The sequence below is a fragment of the Bidens hawaiensis genome, unplaced genomic scaffold, assembly GCF_021521415.1.
Source record: "Bidens hawaiensis isolate Kalapana, Puna unplaced genomic scaffold, B.hawaiensis_p1.1 tig00014098_1, whole genome shotgun sequence".
NCBI lineage: Eukaryota > Viridiplantae > Streptophyta > Magnoliopsida > Asterales > Asteraceae > Bidens > Bidens hawaiensis.
The window spans coordinates 356,704-375,814 of NW_027492213.1; the positions used below are offsets into that span (position 1 = coordinate 356,704).

The 19,111-nt window shown below is 35.3% G+C and overlaps 1 protein-coding gene across 1 annotated transcript; it reads left to right on the plus strand.

Annotated features, from left to right (window-relative positions):
• The first annotated feature begins 4,791 nt into the window (after positions 1-4,791).
• On the plus strand, positions 4,792-12,055 carry LOC143545901 (cuscuta receptor 1-like). Its single transcript, XM_077037690.1, has 3 exons — positions 4,792-5,003; positions 5,103-5,177; positions 9,843-12,055. The coding sequence occupies exons 1-3, from the start codon at positions 4,841-4,843 to the stop codon at positions 12,053-12,055; spliced, it is 2,451 nt and encodes an 816-aa protein (XP_076893805.1). The 5' UTR covers positions 4,792-4,840.
• The last annotated feature ends 7,056 nt before the right edge of the window (positions 12,056-19,111 follow it).

Here is a 19,111-nt window from a genome sequence, read left to right on the forward strand (position 1 = left end):
TGTTCAATCAGGAGAAGGAGAGAAAAAAAACCTGAGAGATTTAGGATGAATTTCAAAATTCAAAAGTAGCAGATCATGGAGCCAATGTGATTCAAGGATAACATGACACGGTTTATGATCGGGTATGAAATTAATGGTTGTGGTGGGGTTTTTTGATGCATGATTCTCAATCTGGTTCAAGCCCTGAGGAAGAGAAAGAGACCATATGTTGAGTAAGGTGTTTGTTTGTTTTCTTGGCCTCTTTTGTCTGCGCCGTGCAGACCATGTGTAGACGTTTGGTCAGCAGACTTTTTGTTTTTCAGAAGACATTTCATTAAAAAAGATTTGCGCGCCCTCTTCTTTGTGCAGACATGAACCAGCTACTTCTCACATCTTCTGGCATCTTCTCATCTTTAATTTCATTCATCCCCTTCTCAAAACCTAGAAACATACAACCCCTTCTTCCACCCTAACCTCCCGTCAACACTTGCCTCTCCACCTCCGATTCCATTGGCCACCACACAGCTCCATGCCGCCGCCGCAGCACACCCAAGCCGGCCACTGCTGCTCCTCCGCCTCCCCCGCTCATCGGCGGACCAGGGGAAGGTAGGGGGTCACCTGACGAGGGGTGGATTTAGGGCTTGGATAGGGTGGCCCGGTGCCCACTGTGGGTAATTAATAGGTAGAATAGTTTAGATGGAGAGAAGAGAGTTGTGAAAGTGTAACTGTTTCTTTGGATTTTTTTCCAGTCAGGTAACTAACTTGGTTGGGAGGGCTTGGCAAATGAAGAAGATGAGTATATTATTTTATTATTTTGGTGTTTCCTTATTGAATTGTTACTGCTTTACTCGTTTCTTAGTACTCTGTCTTTACTTTGTTAAAGGGGTAAGTTAAAACTATTTGATATTTTACAAAAGATAAGAGCTGTACATCAAACTCAATTTATCAATTTAATATTTTATATTAGATACTTTATACTAAATTAACAAATGTTGTTTGGCTATTATTTACATTTTGATGTTTGAGGACCTTTTTATTTAAATTTCAGTGTGTTTAAAAATTTCAGTTTATTTTAGCACCTGCAGACGTTAAAAAACAAACAGTCTTCTACTTGCAGACTACAGACATTTGGTCCACCTCTTCTGCTACAGATGCCTGCAGATGTGGTCCGTAGACTACAGACATTTTACCTCTGAAAAAACAATTTGATTTCATGTCTGCAACTGAAAATGTGGTCTGAAGGTCTACAATCTGAAAATATAATACTGTTTGTTTTATAAACTGGAAATCATCTGCATCAGCTGAAAATTAATTACCTATCATACATATCATAGTAGATAGAATTTATCTAACGTCTGTAAACTCCTAAAATAATTGGTGGTGGTGTACGAACTATGGGAGTGTGTAACACCCCGACTGAAGCGGAAACGCCCGAGTGTGACATACAGATTGCTCAAACACACGTGGCACTATTAAATGACCATAATAACATTAATTCATTAAATAGCCAAGTACACAAGTTCAATCAAGTAAACAATACAAGTTTAAATAAAAGATAAACAATAATAAAAAAAACGTCTCGTTTATTAAATAACCTAGGTATTCTAAGCGTCTTCTAGTCCTTCATCCTCTAATCATGGTACCTGTAACATATGTATAAAATATGGTCAGCTATAAATATAGCTGGTGAGATTTCCACAGTTTAAATACTACGTGAAATCCATACAATTCCATGAAAACTTGTGAAAAGCACATAAGGGTTCTTTACACTCGATGCAATGGACCTGAGTGTAAAGAACAAACGAAGGTCCTTTCCAGTTGGGGCTACCAACGTACTTGGATAATGAGGTCCCTTTTCCACTCGATACAAATGGACCTGAGTGCAAAGGGGGGGGGTATGATCATACTTAATGAGGCAACCACTTGAATTCCATATAACAATTAAACAAATAAACACACAAGTCCATGATTGAATTGTAGTTTGTAAGTAATCAAAGTAATAATACTTGAATTTCATAATGGATACATATGTCACCCCAAAATATTAGAACATTTAAAAAGGGGTTGTGAAAACTCACCTTAGTAATTGAAGTAAAAGGAAATAAAAGTAACTCGAAGGCGTCAAAGGAAACCAAAGCGGTCAACCCGTACAAACTATAAATAAGAATAAACACGACATTTAACGACTACTCTAACGGGATTTTACGGTTGATTATTTGTATGAATGAATTAGAAGTTAGTTATTATTTTATTATAATTTATTACTAATTCCACAGCTCTTAGATTATTATATTATTAATTATATTTTAACGGTACTTCGATTATTAATATGAGATTAGTTTTTATCGGTAAGGAAATGAAGTTTAAACATTCGAAATGCTTGAACTATTGTTTATAAGTCGCAAATATATTTATTGTTTTGACGAAACGATTTTTAAGAAAAGTAAAGTTTACGTTACGATTATTACGTGATTTTTTGGTTACGGTTTACGAAAACAAGAAACTTGGTTTTAAGTGTGAAATGGTGATTTACAATTTATATTTAATTTACATAATTTTTATTTAATTTAAAAAGGTTTTTATAAATTTATTTTGATTTTTAATTGATTAAAATGATTTATTTATTATTAATAAACTGGAAAAATGTTTAATAAAAAATATGGGGTTGACCCGGGTTAACTTTGAAATGGATTTTAATAATAATAATAATAACAATACAGGCCCAACACAAAAAAAGAAAATAAGCGCTTGACTCGGGTTTCGAACCCGGGTCTCATGTTTACGATGTTAACGATTTAACCAGTTGGACTAGGAAGCAATTCAATGAAGTTATGGAAATAGTTTACTTTAAACAGATGTTCAACTTCATCTTCTTCATCTTCAAGAACACAAACCCTAATTTATCAATTTGGGTTTCTGTTCCATGTTCGTTATAATTAGATTAGGGGTTTTGTTTATTGGTGTAACGACATTAACAAGCATATATTAATTACTTTATAAGGTTTTGTTTTGACCGAAACCCAGTTGCCGGAAAAACAGAAATAGAACTCCCAATTACAGACAAATCGGTGTATTAGAGGGGGATTGAGAAGTGTGAGCGAGTTATGTCGAGTGTAAGGATCCTATTTATACTAGTAGGAGGAGCGTGTACGCGGTTATCACATTAATGGTGAATCCCGTGAAATCCGGCGTCGATTACGGGGTGTTTTACGGCAAGGAATCACAATTAATTAGTTGGTTATTGATTAATATTGATGGAGAATCATTTTTATATAAACAAATTCGAGTTAAAAACGCATTTAAGGGGTGTTTGGGAGTCGATGGAACCGTTTTACGGTGACCGGAAAACCGGGCCGGAAAAACAGGGGGAAAGGGACGGGGTGGGTTGGGTTAGATTTTTAAAAATAATATAATTTAATTAATATTTACACTTTGGACCCTCAGGTTTCACAAACATAATAAATGAAGTTTAATATCTTTTAAGCTATAATAAGTATTTAGAGTTTACATTTTTTTGCCCTAAACTTTATAATTAATTTATATAGTTTTCGGTTTTGGATAATTTACGCGTCTAACCCGTACGGCTCGATTCGTGTTTATGACTCGGAATTAAATAATAATAATATTGAATATGGAACTCTTAACGTCGGGAATGCTTTTATAAATAATAAATGATCAATAAACAATACATCGAAATGACCCAAACGGGTCGGGTTTACAAATACAAATATGAATCGAATTTGACGAATGTCACAGAGTGGGTGGTGGTGGACGATTAGTGGCAGACGATTGTGGTAGGCGGTGAACGATGGTGGTGGATGGTGAGTGGTGGTGATGGACAGTTGTGGTGGGTGGTGGATGGTGGTGGCCGATGACGGGTGGTGGTGGTGATGGACGGTGGTGGTTGTGGGCAGTGGTGGTGGTGATGGATGGTTGTTGTGGGTGGTGGACGGTGGTGGTGGCAGACGGTGGGTGGTGCTGGTGATGGACGGTGGTGGTGGTAGTGGACGATGGTTGTGACCGACGGTGGGTGGTGGTGGTGGGGGGTGGTGGGCAGTGGTGGTGGACGGTGACGGTGGGTGGTGGTGGGTGGCCGACGGTGGGTGGTGGTGGTGGACGGTGGTTGTGGCCGATGATGGGTGGTGGTGGTGATGGACGGTGGTGGTGGTGGCGGACGGTGGGTGGTGGCGGTGAACGGTGATGGTGGTGGCGCACGGTGGGTGGTGGTGGTGTTGGACATTAGATGTTGATAGGATGTGAAGAAGTTGAACAATAGCTTATTTTTTGATGCCATAAAAACATTTTTTAGATCCTTTTCTTCTAAAAAACAAACAGTTTTCAGAAGCTTATGTCTGCACGCCCGCAAACGTAAGCCCCTTGCAAACCTTTTAAGCAAAAACAAACAGAACCTAGAGAGCGCGTAGATTTGAATTTTAATCTGGTTTGATGGTTTCTAAATTAAACCGTGAGCAAACTGTTAATAACGTTTTTTGTCGTCGAAAACTGAAACCATCTCGTTGAAAATTGAAATCGGCTGGTCAAAATTTAAAAAACAAAAAAATCAAGTATATAGATATTTTAAATATATTTAACTTGCTATTGTGTTTGGAACCAAGTTGAACTGTGTAGGGCTTTGTGTTTGGAATGGGTTGTACAAGATACATTAACAATTGTAAAATTCTTAATTTAAAGAGTTTTTTTGAAATTACTTTTGTGTTCATCCTATATGTATTATAATATATAATATAGTATAGATATGTTAAATATATTTAACTTGCTATTTTCTTAGTAGTTAAATATTTAGTATAGGCATGAGTTTAATAATTATCCCCCAAGTTATTAATTAAACACTCTCATTTGCATGAACAATTCAGGTACTATGAGCAACCTGGTGCACTTAAATCTTGATGGCAGCAAGTTCTTTTCAGTTGATGATTTCATGAGGTCCATGGCTGCTTTTCCATCCCTAAGATTTCTTTCATTGGATGGTTATTTCATTGAGGGAGGAAGCCTCTTTGCCAAAGGTATGCTTGTATCTTGTGCTACTGTGCTTCTCTTTTTTGACTGATCTTTTTTTTTTTATCGAATTTCCTTATATCTTTTATTGTTTTTACTTTTATCAGAACTCCCCCATTTACCTCACTTGGAAGTTCTCATCTTAGGTTCTAATAATTTCAATGGAACATTACCGATAGAAGGTAAGAACCTTGAACCGTTATCTTCCTTTTATTTTTTCATTATATATAGATGCCAGGACCGTCTTGAAGATTTCGAATGGCTCACACGAGTAAAAAAAATGGGGAGTTATTTTTCAAAAATCGACAATAATTGGATAATAATAAACAAAACACAAGTTATGTTTGCTTAAGTTACCATTCAATTATCCAAAATCCTATTGTGGGCTTAGATAATCAAGAAAGAATTACTCAAATATGTTATAAAACGAGTGGACTTATATTTATAGTTAAAATAATGATGAGCTTAAGTTACTTACAAAAGTAAAATAGTATAATAATAATTACTCTAGCTCAAAAATTTTAGTGTAATAATAATTACTCTGATGTTGACATAATTACTCTAACTATTTGTACATTTTTCACAATAAAAGTTATTTGTATTTGATTCTAACCCTATATATATGGGAGATTTCAAATGAGAATCACTTTGAGTTTTAAGAACTCGAAAGAACTCAACGTAAAAATTTTAAAATTTTTTTTACACATACGTAATATATGTAGGTTACATATACTTAGAAAAATTACAGAATTTTTTACGCACCGAGTCAACTTATTATATAGGTGTAACGGACGTTTAAATTAGTGTAATCACTGTACATCTTTACTCTCTCTCATACTTTAATTTTTTAATCGTATTTAATCTCAACCACATAATCTAATCTATTTAATTAAATGTGTGATCAAGAGTGAAGTTCTTGAGTTCTTAAAACTCAACAAGCTTCCCTTTGTTTTTAACCTTTCCCTATTAAATAAAGGCTATTAACAACCTAATTAATTCCTAAACAAAGAAACATGGATTGCAATTTAATTAATAATTCATTTACATAATTAAAATGACATGGTTGTTTATAATCTTGCCTTTATGTAGCATATTAGATCTAAAGGTTGAAATCATTTCTTACACTTTTTAAGAAAAAACTATTTATTATTTTAACATTACTCTCTTTCTCTCTCTCTCTATATATGGTTGAGTTATCGTAAAAACAAGTAAATTCATAGGGATAGTGAAAATAATGGACCCTTACATCATGAGATCCAATGGTTAATATTAGAAATTAGAAGTTATAAAGAACCATGTAGTTTCTTAACTTTAACATTTCAATATAGTGTTTTAAGGATAATTTTGTCCAAATAGTTTAAAAGACAAATATCCGTAAAAAATTATGCCAAGAGTGTGCTATGATTATGCCTACTATAGTTCTGTTTGTTTTTACTTAAAAGTTTTGAAAGGGGCTTATGTCTGCGGACGCGCAGATATAAGCTTCTGAAGACTGTTTATTTTTTTAGAATAAAAAGATCTGAAAAATGCTTTAATGGTCTTAAAAAATAAGCTATTGTTCAACTTCTTTACACTTTTCACATCCTATCACCACCAAATGTCCACCACCACCACCACCCACCATTCGCCACCACCATCGCCGTCCACCACCACCCACCGTCCGCCGCCACCACCACCACCAACCGTTGGCCACCACCACCACCACCGTCCATCACCACCACCACCCACCGTAGGCCACAACCATCGTCCACTACCACCACCCACCACCCACTGCCGCCGCCACCACCGTCCACCACCACCCACCACAACCTTCCATCACCACCACCCACCGTTCGCCACCACCACCACCTACCACCACCGTCCACCACCACCACCGTCCATCACCCACCACAATTGTCCATCACTGCCACCACACCGTCCGCCACCACCGTTCACCCGCCTACCACAATCGTCTGCCACTAACCGTCCTCCACCACCCACTCCCATAGTTCGTACACTACCACCAATTATTTTAGCAGTCCACAGGCGTTAAATAAATTCTATCTACTGTTATATGTATGATAGGTAACTAATTTTCACTTATGCAGACGATATCCAGTTTATAAAACAAACAATATTATATTTTCAGATTGCAGACCTTCAGGCCATATCTTCAGTTGCAGACATGAAATCAGATGAAATTAGATTGCAGACAATTTTTATCTTCAAAAACAAACAACATCTATGTAGGATTTTCTAATAGTTTTCAAAAAAATATATCCCAATAATAAATCTAGAAATCATTGAAATTAAACTTCAAAAACCTCTTCATCCAGTTTATCGGAAGGAATCATGTTGGGGAACTCTTTTAATTTAAGACAAAATGGCAAAAGACGTCGTTTACGTTTGATCGTTTTTTCGATAGACGTCCTTTAATGAAACAAATAGCAGAATACATACTTTACGTTTCGAATCCCTTTCACGTAAAGTCCTTTAGCCCTAACCCAGATAATTTTTTTCTTTAAATCTGATCATGTGCAAAGCACATAAGGGTAAATTTGTCTTTTTACTCCTTAAGGGACTATTTGTGTAGATTACTTAAAGTTTGAGCTATGATGAAAATACTTTAAAATTTAAAGATAAATAAATATTTAATATATATATATATATATATATATATATATATATATATATCCTCCCTCCCTCTTACACTCTCTCTTCCCTAATGCCGGCGGCCATATTTCTGCAAAAGAGGATCAGCTGTTGTTCCGTTGTTCGGGTCGATAAAAGACCCAGATCCGAGAAGTGGGTCGGGTGTCTCTTTGTCTACCAAAATCAACTTGGTTTCTGTCTCCAACTAGGGTCAATGGCTCCATCTTCATCTTCTCCATAACTAGCCATCATCTTCAAATCATTCAAGTTCTAGGTTGATTGGAGCAGAGAGAAAGGAAGATGAGAGATAGGAACCTCAAACCCCTGATAAATTAGTCCAAATATGAGATTTTGGGTTCTCTTTAAAGAGAGAAATACCTGCAATTTAGGGGTTTTTTAGAGTGAGAGGGAGAGAATCATCTGTGATTTGTGGTGGTGGTTGCCGCTAGAGGTAGGGGTGGGGATATACGGGAACAATGGTGGTGTCAGGGAATACGAAAACAATGGCGTCGGCGATACAGTTTCAAAATGAAGGGTTTCTTTGCTGGCGCCGGCGGTGGTTACGGTGATGTTTCTTTGCTGGCGGTAGGGTATGAAGGGTTTTGATGGACCAGAAATGTGAAGGTGTTAGGGATATGGATCAGAGATAGAGAATTTTAGAGATAGAGGGAGATAGAGTAGAAAGGGATAGAGATAGAAAGGGATGGAGGTGAAGGACGGTGGTGGCGATGGAGGTGAAGGACGGTGGCGTCGATGGAGGTGGAGGACCGTGGCGGTGATGGAGGTGAAGAACGGCCGGCCGGTTGTTGGTGAGAGAGAGAGAGTATATATATATATATTAAATATTTATATTTTTATTTTTTTGGTTCAAACGTTATGGAATCCACACAAACAGTCCCTTAAGGGGTAGAAAGACAAATTTACCCTCGTGTGCCTTACACATGACTATATTTAACGAAAAAAATTAACTGGGTTAGTGCCAAAGGACGTGACGTGAAAGGAATTTGAAACATGATGTATGCCTTTTGCTATTTCTTTCATTAAAGGACGTATAATAAAAATCGGGTCAAACGTAAAGAACTTCTTTTGCCATTTTGTCTTAATTTAAAGTAAACCATTAAGATGAGCACCCACCTACATTAATGCCATCGTCATCCATGACCAGTGGTAATTAATTTACACCATTGTAACGTTGAATATAAAGAGAAAATTCTCAAAATGGCTTAATTATAATTAAGATTTCATTTTCATCCAATTAAATAAAAGTTTTCAGAAATGTCCCTATAAACACATCTTTGACAATCTGTTAGTCCTTAACGCGTCTTTCACAACCTGTTAACCTCCAACGCGCGTCTTTCAAGACATGTTAGCCTCTAATGCGTCTTTCATGATATGTTAGCCCTATTAATTGTTTTTTTAATATTACATTATTATAATTAATTTAATATACATTTGTCATTTCTTTTATAACTTGTAATGCATAAAGTTTTATAAAGTTCCAAATATACCGATGAGATTTACTTATTTTTATCTACGTGTTGGCATAAATTTTACTTAAAACGAGACTGGTCAAATTTTATTAAACATTTATTGGACATTTTAATATCAATTTGACACTCGGTTTTGAGTAAAATTTATGACAACATGTAGAAAAATAAACACGTCTCAACGACATATTTAAAACTATATATAAATTTATATATTACAAGTTATAAAAGAAATGACAAAATACGTATTAAATTAATTATAATAATGTAATATTAAAAAAAAACAATTAATATGGCTAACGTGTCGTGAAAGACGTGTTAGAGGCTAACAGGTCGTGAAAGACGCGCGTTAGAGTTCTTAGATTTGAAGTTGAACTTTATTTTAAAAAAAAATGTTTTTACCAAAGAAAACCCTAACGACCTCCTCTCTTGTTTATCTTCATATAGCTTTGGCATCTTTCCACCGACTGGAGGTCTTAGATTTGAGTTACAACCATATTTTCGGTAGCATTCCATCAGCGATAAAATCATTATCATCTCTTAAAGTTCTTTCACTTGCTGGCAATAGGCTCAATGGATCATTACCCGATGATGGTAAATAATTAAGTTATATATCTAAAGCATATAGTTGTTATACACCTTTTGTTACGTACATTACCTATTTACCTTTACCTATACTTAGTTAATCTGTCTAATATGTTGAACCATATTTTTCGTTCGTTTTGGCAGGATTTTGTAATTTAAAGAACCTCAATGAGTTAGATCTTTCTGGAAACATGTTTGAGGGAAATTTGCCTGAATGTTTCAACACTTTGTCATCTCTTAAGTTTCTTGACATTTCTTCAAATCGTTTCACAGGAAGACTTTCATTGTCTCTAATTGCTAATCTGACTTCACTCCAGTATGTTGATTTTAGTGACAACAAATTTGAAGGTCGATTCTCATTCAGTTCATTCTCCAATCACACAAAGCTTGAGGTAGTCAATTTCATTAACAGTAATGACATGTTCGAGATTGACACAGAAGAGCCTATAGGATGGATTCCATTGTTCCAGTTGAAAGTTCTTGTGTTACCTAATTGCAATATAAACAGGCCAAAAGGAAGTGTTCTTCCTGGTTTTCTTGAGAAGCAACACAAGTTACAACTTCTAGATATGTCACAAAACTCCATGCAGGGACAGTTTCCAAATTGGTTGATTAAAAATAACACAATGTTGGAAGTACTTAATCTACAAAACAACTTAATTCATGGTTCTATCATGTTGTCTTCCACGAATCTTAATATAAAGTTGTTAGATATATCTGGAAATCTCTTGACAGGTGTTATTCCCATACACATACAAAAGTTCCTTCCAGGTATAACTCATCTAAATTTGTCTCGGAATTCATTAGATGGCGTTATCCCATCTTCACTCGGTGAAATGGATGAATTGAATACACTGGATTTATCTCATAATAAGTTGAGTGGAGAAGTACCAATTGGATTGTTAGCAAACAGCTCGAGGTGGCTATCTATATTAAAACTATCAAACAACATACTACATGGTGAGGTGCTTTCTGGAAACTTAAGCTTGGACATTTGGAATCTTTACTTAGATAGCAACAGATTCACAGGAAAACTTGGAAATGTGACAACCATGACTTTAGATCTTTTGGACATTAGCAATAACTTTTTTACAGGTTTGATCCCGGATTGGATAAGCAACATGAGTTCCATTTCCGAACTTGCGCTGAGGAATAACAGCTTGGAAGGCTCGTTTCCTTGCGGAACAACTTCATTCTCGTTTCTTGATATCTCCGAAAATTCATTCTCTGGGCCAATCCCATCATGCTTAAATACGCAAAGATTGGAGCATCTTCATTTAGGTTCCAACAGATTTACAGGATCAATACCTAATTCTTTTCGTAATTTGACTGGACTTTTAACTTTAGACATAAGCAACAACAATTTATCAGGCAAAATTCCTAAATTTCTTGGTGAACTGTCCAATTTAAGAATTCTTCTTTTGGGAAAAAATAATCTTAATGGTTCTATTCCGAAGCAGTTGTGTCAATTAACTAATGTTAGTTTACTTGATTTATCCAGCAACTCCCTAACTGGTTCAATACCTGGCTGCCTCTATAATGTTACTGGCCCAAGTTACCAAGCTTTCATGCAAGAAGGCAGTACACTAGGTACAGGGGCTACATCCTATAGCTACAGAGGTTTTTTAAGTAGGGGGTTGTATAACGAAGAAATTCAATTCTTCAAAATACTAGACGAAGTTCTATTCACTACAAAAACCCTCTCCCTCACCTACAAGGGTGGCATTCTTGATATCATGTCAGGATTGGATCTATCATGTAACAAACTTACAGGTGATATCCCTGCAGTGCTAGGATTAATGACCCAAATTCGTGGTCTGAATCTGTCTCACAATTTGCTGACCGGGTCTATTCCATTGAAGTTATCAAATCTCACAAACATAGAGAGCTTAGACCTTTCTTCTAATAATTTGACCGGAAGAGTTCCACCAGAACTAGCTAAGTTGAACTCTTTATCTTTTTTCAATGTTTCTTACAACAATCTATCGGGCGGACTCCCGGACATGAAAGCACAATTCGCAACCTTTACCAAGCAGAGCTATGAAGGAAATCCGCTTCTTTGTGGTCCACCACTGGAAAATAACTGCACCATTGAATCACATGTGACCCGTCCGTCAAATGAAGAAGGAATTGATGAGGAATGGTATGATATTGATATGACATCCTTCTATGGAAGTTGCGGTTCCACGTGGTTTGTGTTCATGTTGGGATTTGCAGTACTTCTTTACGTCAATCCTTACTGGCGTAGAAGGTGGTTATACTTAGTTGAAGAATGTATGCATACATGCTATTTCTTCCTTTATGATTTAGCAAGAAAGTCGATCTATTATGCTCTTCACCAAGTAGAGCTTGTGTAACAGTATGAATGAATAAACGTGAAGCTTTCATTCATGATTCATATGTATTTGTATTTGACTCTTTGTTTATGAATGATAGTGTGTTAGAAGACAATAGCTATACATGTTTTCCAGTCCTACTTGTGCAAGAGAAAATGAAATCGAAATTTACCAACAAAATATATATGTTGCTATTATAATATAAAATACATAGACCACTATGATTCAATCGCTGGTCTATGTTAATATTGGTCGCTCAAATCACTAATAACTACCGATAGCCATCATGAGATTAAATCTCAACAATTTAAAATCAAGAAGATTGCACTACTAGAAAATTGAGCAATTGCGACCAAAATTTGCTACTGAAAATAAGCGGTAGCAAATTTAGCGACCGATTTAGCAAATTTGCTACCAAAAATGCCAATCAAGTGATACGGTAGCTAAGCGGTCAGAGTTTTTGCAACCGTTGGCTAGGCGGTAGGAGTTTTTGCAACCGTTGGCTAGGCGATCGGAATTTTTGCAACCGTTTGCTAGGCGGTCGGAGTTTTGCAACCGTTTACTAGGCGGTCGGAGTTTTTACACTAAAGTGGGCTATTGCTACCAAAGTTTTGCAACAGAAATAGACGGTTGCAAATTTTGCGACTGTTTTGCAACCAAAATAAAAAAGATCACAAAATTACCTACCAAAGTTAACATGGTTGCAAAGTTAGCGTCCAAACAAGATGCGGTGGAAAACGGTCGCAAAAACAGCGAGAACATGACTCGGTCGCAACACTGTGTTCGCAAAACAAATATAAGAAATATTAAAAATAAAATTAAAATATGGGTGATCTCATTTTATTTCACATCCAGTACTTACGTCATAGGGGTGTAGTTTTCAATCCATATCCACATGCTTGATTGTTTTGCCTCTACCAATAGAGATCTCGAGAATGCTATCCGTTTTCATCTCTCCAATTTGATTTCAATTACCATCAGTTTGCTGTTTGTCTTCATCTGGTCACTGGATTTCAACTCGTTTGCCGGTTCCTAATTGTGCCGAAGGCAGACGACATCGGTGATTTCGAGGTTGATTATCGCTTTTTGTTGTTCACCGTTGGCATCTAATTTTGATAAACGTATACTATTTTTTGCATTCTAGTGGTTTGTAGGATTTATTCCTAGATAACTATCATGAATCTTTGCCAAACAGGTATTCAATTGGACAAATATAGTTTTTTGGTTTATGCACATTTGTTGTTCGATAAAGTGTTTCGAGCTTTAATATGGTTTATGCACATCAGGTGTTCGATAAAATGTATCGAGTTTTAATTATGGTTGCTGCACGCCAGCTGTTTGATAAAGTGTTTCGAATTTAAATTATGGTTTCTGCACACCAGGTGTTCGATAAAGTGTTTCGAGTTTTAATTACAGTTTCTGCACACCAGGTGTTCGATAAAGTGTTTCGAGTTTTAATTATGGTTTCTGCACACCAGGTGTTCGATAAAATGTTTCGAGTTTTAATTATAAGGCTTTAGATTTTGTTTGCTTCTACTTACAATTTGAGGTTGGGAGTTAAAATTGGATTAAATTCTTTGGATTATGTTTGAGGTTCAATCTCTTTAATACATTTTGATTATGTATGTTTTAAATATTGAGATGTTATGATAGCCACTTTACAATTTGATAATTTCAAAACGTGGATTGAATAGATTTATAGCTTTTCATGTTTGTTTGTTCTTTACTCTTGTGTTGTGTTGCACGTGCAGAGCGTTGCTAGGATGCTTATTGAGTGAAGAATTGCCATTAACACTATCAACAACATGAAATTCTTGAGGTAAGAATGATAAACTCATTGTTTCTTTAGGATTTTATAATATAGCATGTGAATCGTTTTAAACTAGTCTATCTCGAAATAGAGTAACTGATCACCCAATGACCTTTCACCTAATTATATATTTATGTTTCATTTTCTAGACCAGTAGATATACTCTTTTGAAATGGAGTAACTAATCACCTAATCACCTATTGACCTTTTATAATTATGCAGTTAATTTGGATTGAAGTATTTTATATTCAAAATACTTTGGGTGACTTTAGGCGTGTTTCTTTATTAGCCAGTTTTATTTATTTATTTTATTCTTTTCTTTTTTTATTTTACCCTTTGACCAATTAGATACACATAAACCACATCAAATATTTATAAGTAAACGACTCAAAATTTCTGCTTTTCACTATATTTCGTATGTGCTCTAAGATGACACATATTTGTTCTAGCTACATGATGGTATTGCAGTTTAGCCAATTACATCATTTCAGTAGAACGGTTAAACAATCATGCACATTCCACCTTAGCAACCGGCAGTAGTGGTTAATAACAGACATTCATCATCTTCGAAGGGAAGGATTCATTTCGAGAATCTAAAGGTAAATTCAAACTTTCTTCCAGTTTTATATTATAAAGCGCGTGAAGATTTATGATTCAAATCCTTTCATGAACTATAGACAAGTGGCAAAATGGGTGACATGAGACAATTATAAGTGCCTACATGTCATATACAGTTAATATTTTTTTATTTCTACATGCTTATAAATTTATAAAGTTTTTAATATAAACATGTAGAAGTGAGATATTTTTTCTGTTGTGTCTTAATGTTTATGTCTTTATGAAAAATTAGGGTTTTATTTGGAGATTTAAAAGTTATTGTCATTGATTTTGTATTTTGCTTAAAAAAATCACTCACACAAATATATATCTCTGATATCTTGACATGCAGACATAATGGATCCTAGAAAACAGCTTGACTTGATTCCAAACAGAGTACCCTATGGAATAACTATGGATTTCGCTCGATCTCTAAACAAGGTAAAACAATCAAACAAACAACTGTTACCATATGCTATGTAGGACATGTAGGACTGCCACTGATGTTGTTTTTATTTATTCATTATATTTTTGCAGCTTAATGTACATGAAACAAAATACAGAGCATGACACGCCATATTGAAGATATGTTATTTTCTCTAGATATTTTTTTTGATCTTTATATGGATTAATATATATTCTGCTTCTAGTTTGTTTAAATGTAAAATGGTAGTGATGATGGGAGATGATACATGGACACAGTTGTTTCCTCGTCACTTTAATAAGTCATACATGGACACAGTTGTTTTCTCATCACTTTATTAAGTCATACATGGACGTTGTTGTTCCTCATCACTTTATTAAGTCATGCATAGACACAATTGTTTCCTCATCACTTTAATAAGTCATACATGGACACAGTTGTTTCCTCATCACTTTAATAAGTCGTATCCAACCCCCTTTTAATGTTGAAGATCTCGATACGTTATCCTTTATATACATGGTTTAATATGTTACTGCACTTGACTTGAGATTTATTGGTGCATATGCAATGATTTAATTGGGTTCTTTTAACATGATTTATTTGGTAGGTAGGTAATGGTTGCATCAGTCACCTAGTTTCAACCTTGTATGATGATGATTGGGATGTTCATACAACACATTTTCGTGGCGTGGCATGTCTCTCAATTGGTAAATAAGATTTGATTATGTTTTTTAAGTCTGTAAAAGTGTTTGTGACCATACCCATATATCTATATTTTTATGTAATGATATGATAATAAATATGGTGCTGATTTGTTTTATTCATTTAGGATCATGTTGGTCATATATTTGGTGTTGATTCAGGTCACATGATTGATAAACTGCAACAATATAATGAACAATTAGAGGTATGTCCTTCTGCAAGTCAGGTTACATGAAATTATATGGTGATAAAATTGAGATATTTGATGCCAACATTCTACTTCAGCAAATTGTAAAGTGCTGCAGAGTCAATCTAGTAAAGGCGGTCTGCATGAAAATACTTCTTGTTATCAGTGATCATGGACAAACAGTAAATGGTGATCATGGTGGTGGGTCCTCGAAGAGGCATCTACTCAGCATACTCTTAATCTAAGTGTACTCTTAATCAAAGTTTGACACCCCATCTTGTAAATTATATGATTTTAATTCTGATTATTAGTTTTTATCCCAAATGTTGGCACTAATCCTTTTATACAGTGGAGAATGTTATATCTTTAGGTATAAGGAAGATCAAGATTTAAGGGAACAAAGTGATGAGGTATCACTCATATTATCTTGTCTGATTTTATTTATATAATATATCCAGATTCAACTCATATGCTATAATAATGAAAACATAAAAAGATTAGTCTTTATAAATTTTCAAGGTGGTTTAAGTGATGGATATATAAGAATTTTGTGACGTGTTTGGCAGGTATTGCTTTCCATCTTAACAAGCCCAAACCCGGATATAGAAGAATGCAACTGGATATAGAATAATGCAATTGGCTATATCCAAAAGAGTGCCAGAATAACGTTTTTTTTTTAAATTGTTTATAAATCTCGAATATCGTTTTGTTAATATTGAGCATCTATGTGAGAAATGTTTAGTTTTATTTGTGTATGTTAGTATGCATATATATATATATAGGGGAGATTTCAATTAAGAACCCCTTTGAGTTTTAAGAATTCGAAAGAACTCAGTGTAACGATTTTTTTTTTTTTGAATTGTTTTTACACATGCGTAATATATGTAAGTTACATACACGTAAAAAAATTACAGAATTTTTTACGCACTGAGTCGACTTTTTACACATGTGTAACGGACGTAAAAGTTAGTGTAACCACTTAGATATTTATTTGCTCTCCTACTTTGACTTTTTTGCCAGATTTAGTCTCAACCATATATTCTAATTCATTTAATTAAATGTGTGGCATAGAATTGAGTTCTTAAGTTTTTAAAACTCAACATGGTTCTCAAAATATCTCCCCTATATATATATTATAATTTTTTTGTAAGAAATTTTTGGATGCCTTGTGGCCAGAAAGCCGGTTGCAATCTGTAGCCAGTGGTGGTAACAGTGGTCGCAAAATTTCTAACTGCAGCTGTGGTGGTACCGGTGGTCGCAAATATTCCGACTACCGGTGGTCGCAATACTTACTTCAATTGCTCCCTGCTCAAGGGCTTGGGTCAGAAGTGTATTGCTACCATCCGGCCTCAAGACTGAACTAAGGCAATCCCTTCTTTGCTTAGGGGTTTGGTTCGGGTTCAGTTTTTTGCTTCGCTTCAGCCGGTCAAAGCTTCCTACAACTGGTCTTTCTGGCTTACTTGGTTGACTTCAAAACTTCAACAAGGCTTTCTTTTTCCTGACCGCTACGCGTCTGGCTTTAGTTAGTCCAACCATCTTCATATCGAGGGGTAGACAATAACTGGATATATGAGATAAAAGAAAGAAGTGTTATGTGAAAGAAATGGCAAGTACTAACAAATGATACGCATACACAAGGGAGACACCTTTCACTATACCTGAGCGGAAGAGCTCTTAAGTTTCGTGTTTTCCGACTATCAGTGGTTGAAAAGCTTGCGACTGTAGCAGTGGTCGCAAGTATTGCAACTACAGTAGTGATCGCAAATGCAACAGCGGTCGCAAATTGGTCGCAACAGTGCATTAGCGACCTGTGTTTTTCTGACCGCGTTTTTTGTTGCAAAATGGTCGCAATAGAATTAATGCGACCGTTTTGCGACCAAAAAGGATGGTCGCAAATGCCTATTTTTCTAGTAGTGTTGGCAGTTTTTTAGAAATTAAGTTACAAGCAGTTGAGGTTTTGCTCACACGGATTTCCCACATTCTAAAATTGCTCACTTTTTTCATCTAAAGTGATCGCATATTCCTAATTAGTTTATCCCCAGTGACATAAGGAGTCAATCTCGAAACGCACTCAAGGTTTAATTGCAACATTTCTTGCTAATAATAGTCCAGTTCAAGAATTAAGTGAAGGAGTTCAAAGACAAATGAGTGCAGAAATAGTTAGAATCTTTGAATGGTTGGATCCTACTTTAAAATGAAATAATGGAGACAAATGTTAGTTTTATAATATATGTAGCCAATACAAGCTGGAATGAGTTGGGCGATTTGTTATCTACATGACTACACAGGTCTGTATAATATGATCAGTGTCAACTCATATTTGTTTGTTGAAACGCCTCAGTGAAAGAAAAAATAGTTTTAATTGTGTTTGGACAAACTTTGTAGAGATCAAACCCTAGTAATTGGTAATTAATTCGAGTTTCCTTTTTGTTCATTATGATTATTATGGTTTTATTTAGTTGAACTTGCTTTTTTTGATAGCTACGATGTTGTGGGAGCTAAGGGTTTTTATTATGCTCACAAATCTTCTATGAATGCTGATGCTGCACAGGTAACCCGGTTAATTTGTATAGGGTTGGCTACACGATAGGAAATACATCAAACCAAGTTTGTTTTAGTCAACAGATCTAGCAAATATAATTACCGTTTGGTTTCTGTTAATCATTATGTTTGTTGCGATGGCACAAAAGATTTTCGTCTCATAATTGTCATTTGTGCAAAGTTATATGGGTAGACTTTAATGTAAAAGCACTGTTTACTGTCAGTTGCTTTTGTATAGTTTGACGGACCCGAGTGGCAGCTTCCTGTGTTTCAGCCAGGCAGCAATATTGTTTTCCTAATGTAGCTGAAAAGTTTAGAATAGTTGATGGCCATTGTTATTATTAGGATTCTTTTTCTTGAGGGTTCTCACTAAGTCACACTTCTGCACTTTCATCCACTTGCTACTTTTATATCATGTGGGTTTCGGTTGCATAATCATAAATTCATAATAGATTTGATGTGTGAAAAAGTAAAATTTAGCTCTGTTTTAAAATTCTTGTTAAGTGAAGTATCTGTGTTGGACTTCTCAACAATTTTGACTTAACCTTTTGTTCCTATCTGGTATATGAGCAATGAATTGGCTTCGACACCAATTGTGGTCTCAAAGATGATTATCGCACACGAACACAACTTATTTTAACGAAAATCTTGCGTACACACCTTTATACCATTACTCGGTATTTAAATTAAAACAGGGAGCAACTTCATATAATAGTAACCAACTTTCAAAAGTGTTCCAATTAGGTCACTCAACTTTAAAAAGTGTTTCAATTAAGTCACTCAACTTTAATGTTTGATTAAATTGAAGGTTTTAAT

Coding starts and splice junctions, on each gene's coding strand:
- LOC143545901 (XM_077037690.1), top strand. CDS start 4,841: ATGAACAATTCAGGTACTATGAGCAACCTGGTGCACTTAAATCTTGAT. Junction 5,004..5,102: donor AGGAAGCCTCTTTGCCAAAG/GTATGCTTGTAT, acceptor TACTTTTATCAG/AACTCCCCCATTTACCTCAC. Junction 5,178..9,842: donor TGGAACATTACCGATAGAAG/GTAAGAACCTTG, acceptor TCGTTTTGGCAG/GATTTTGTAATTTAAAGAAC.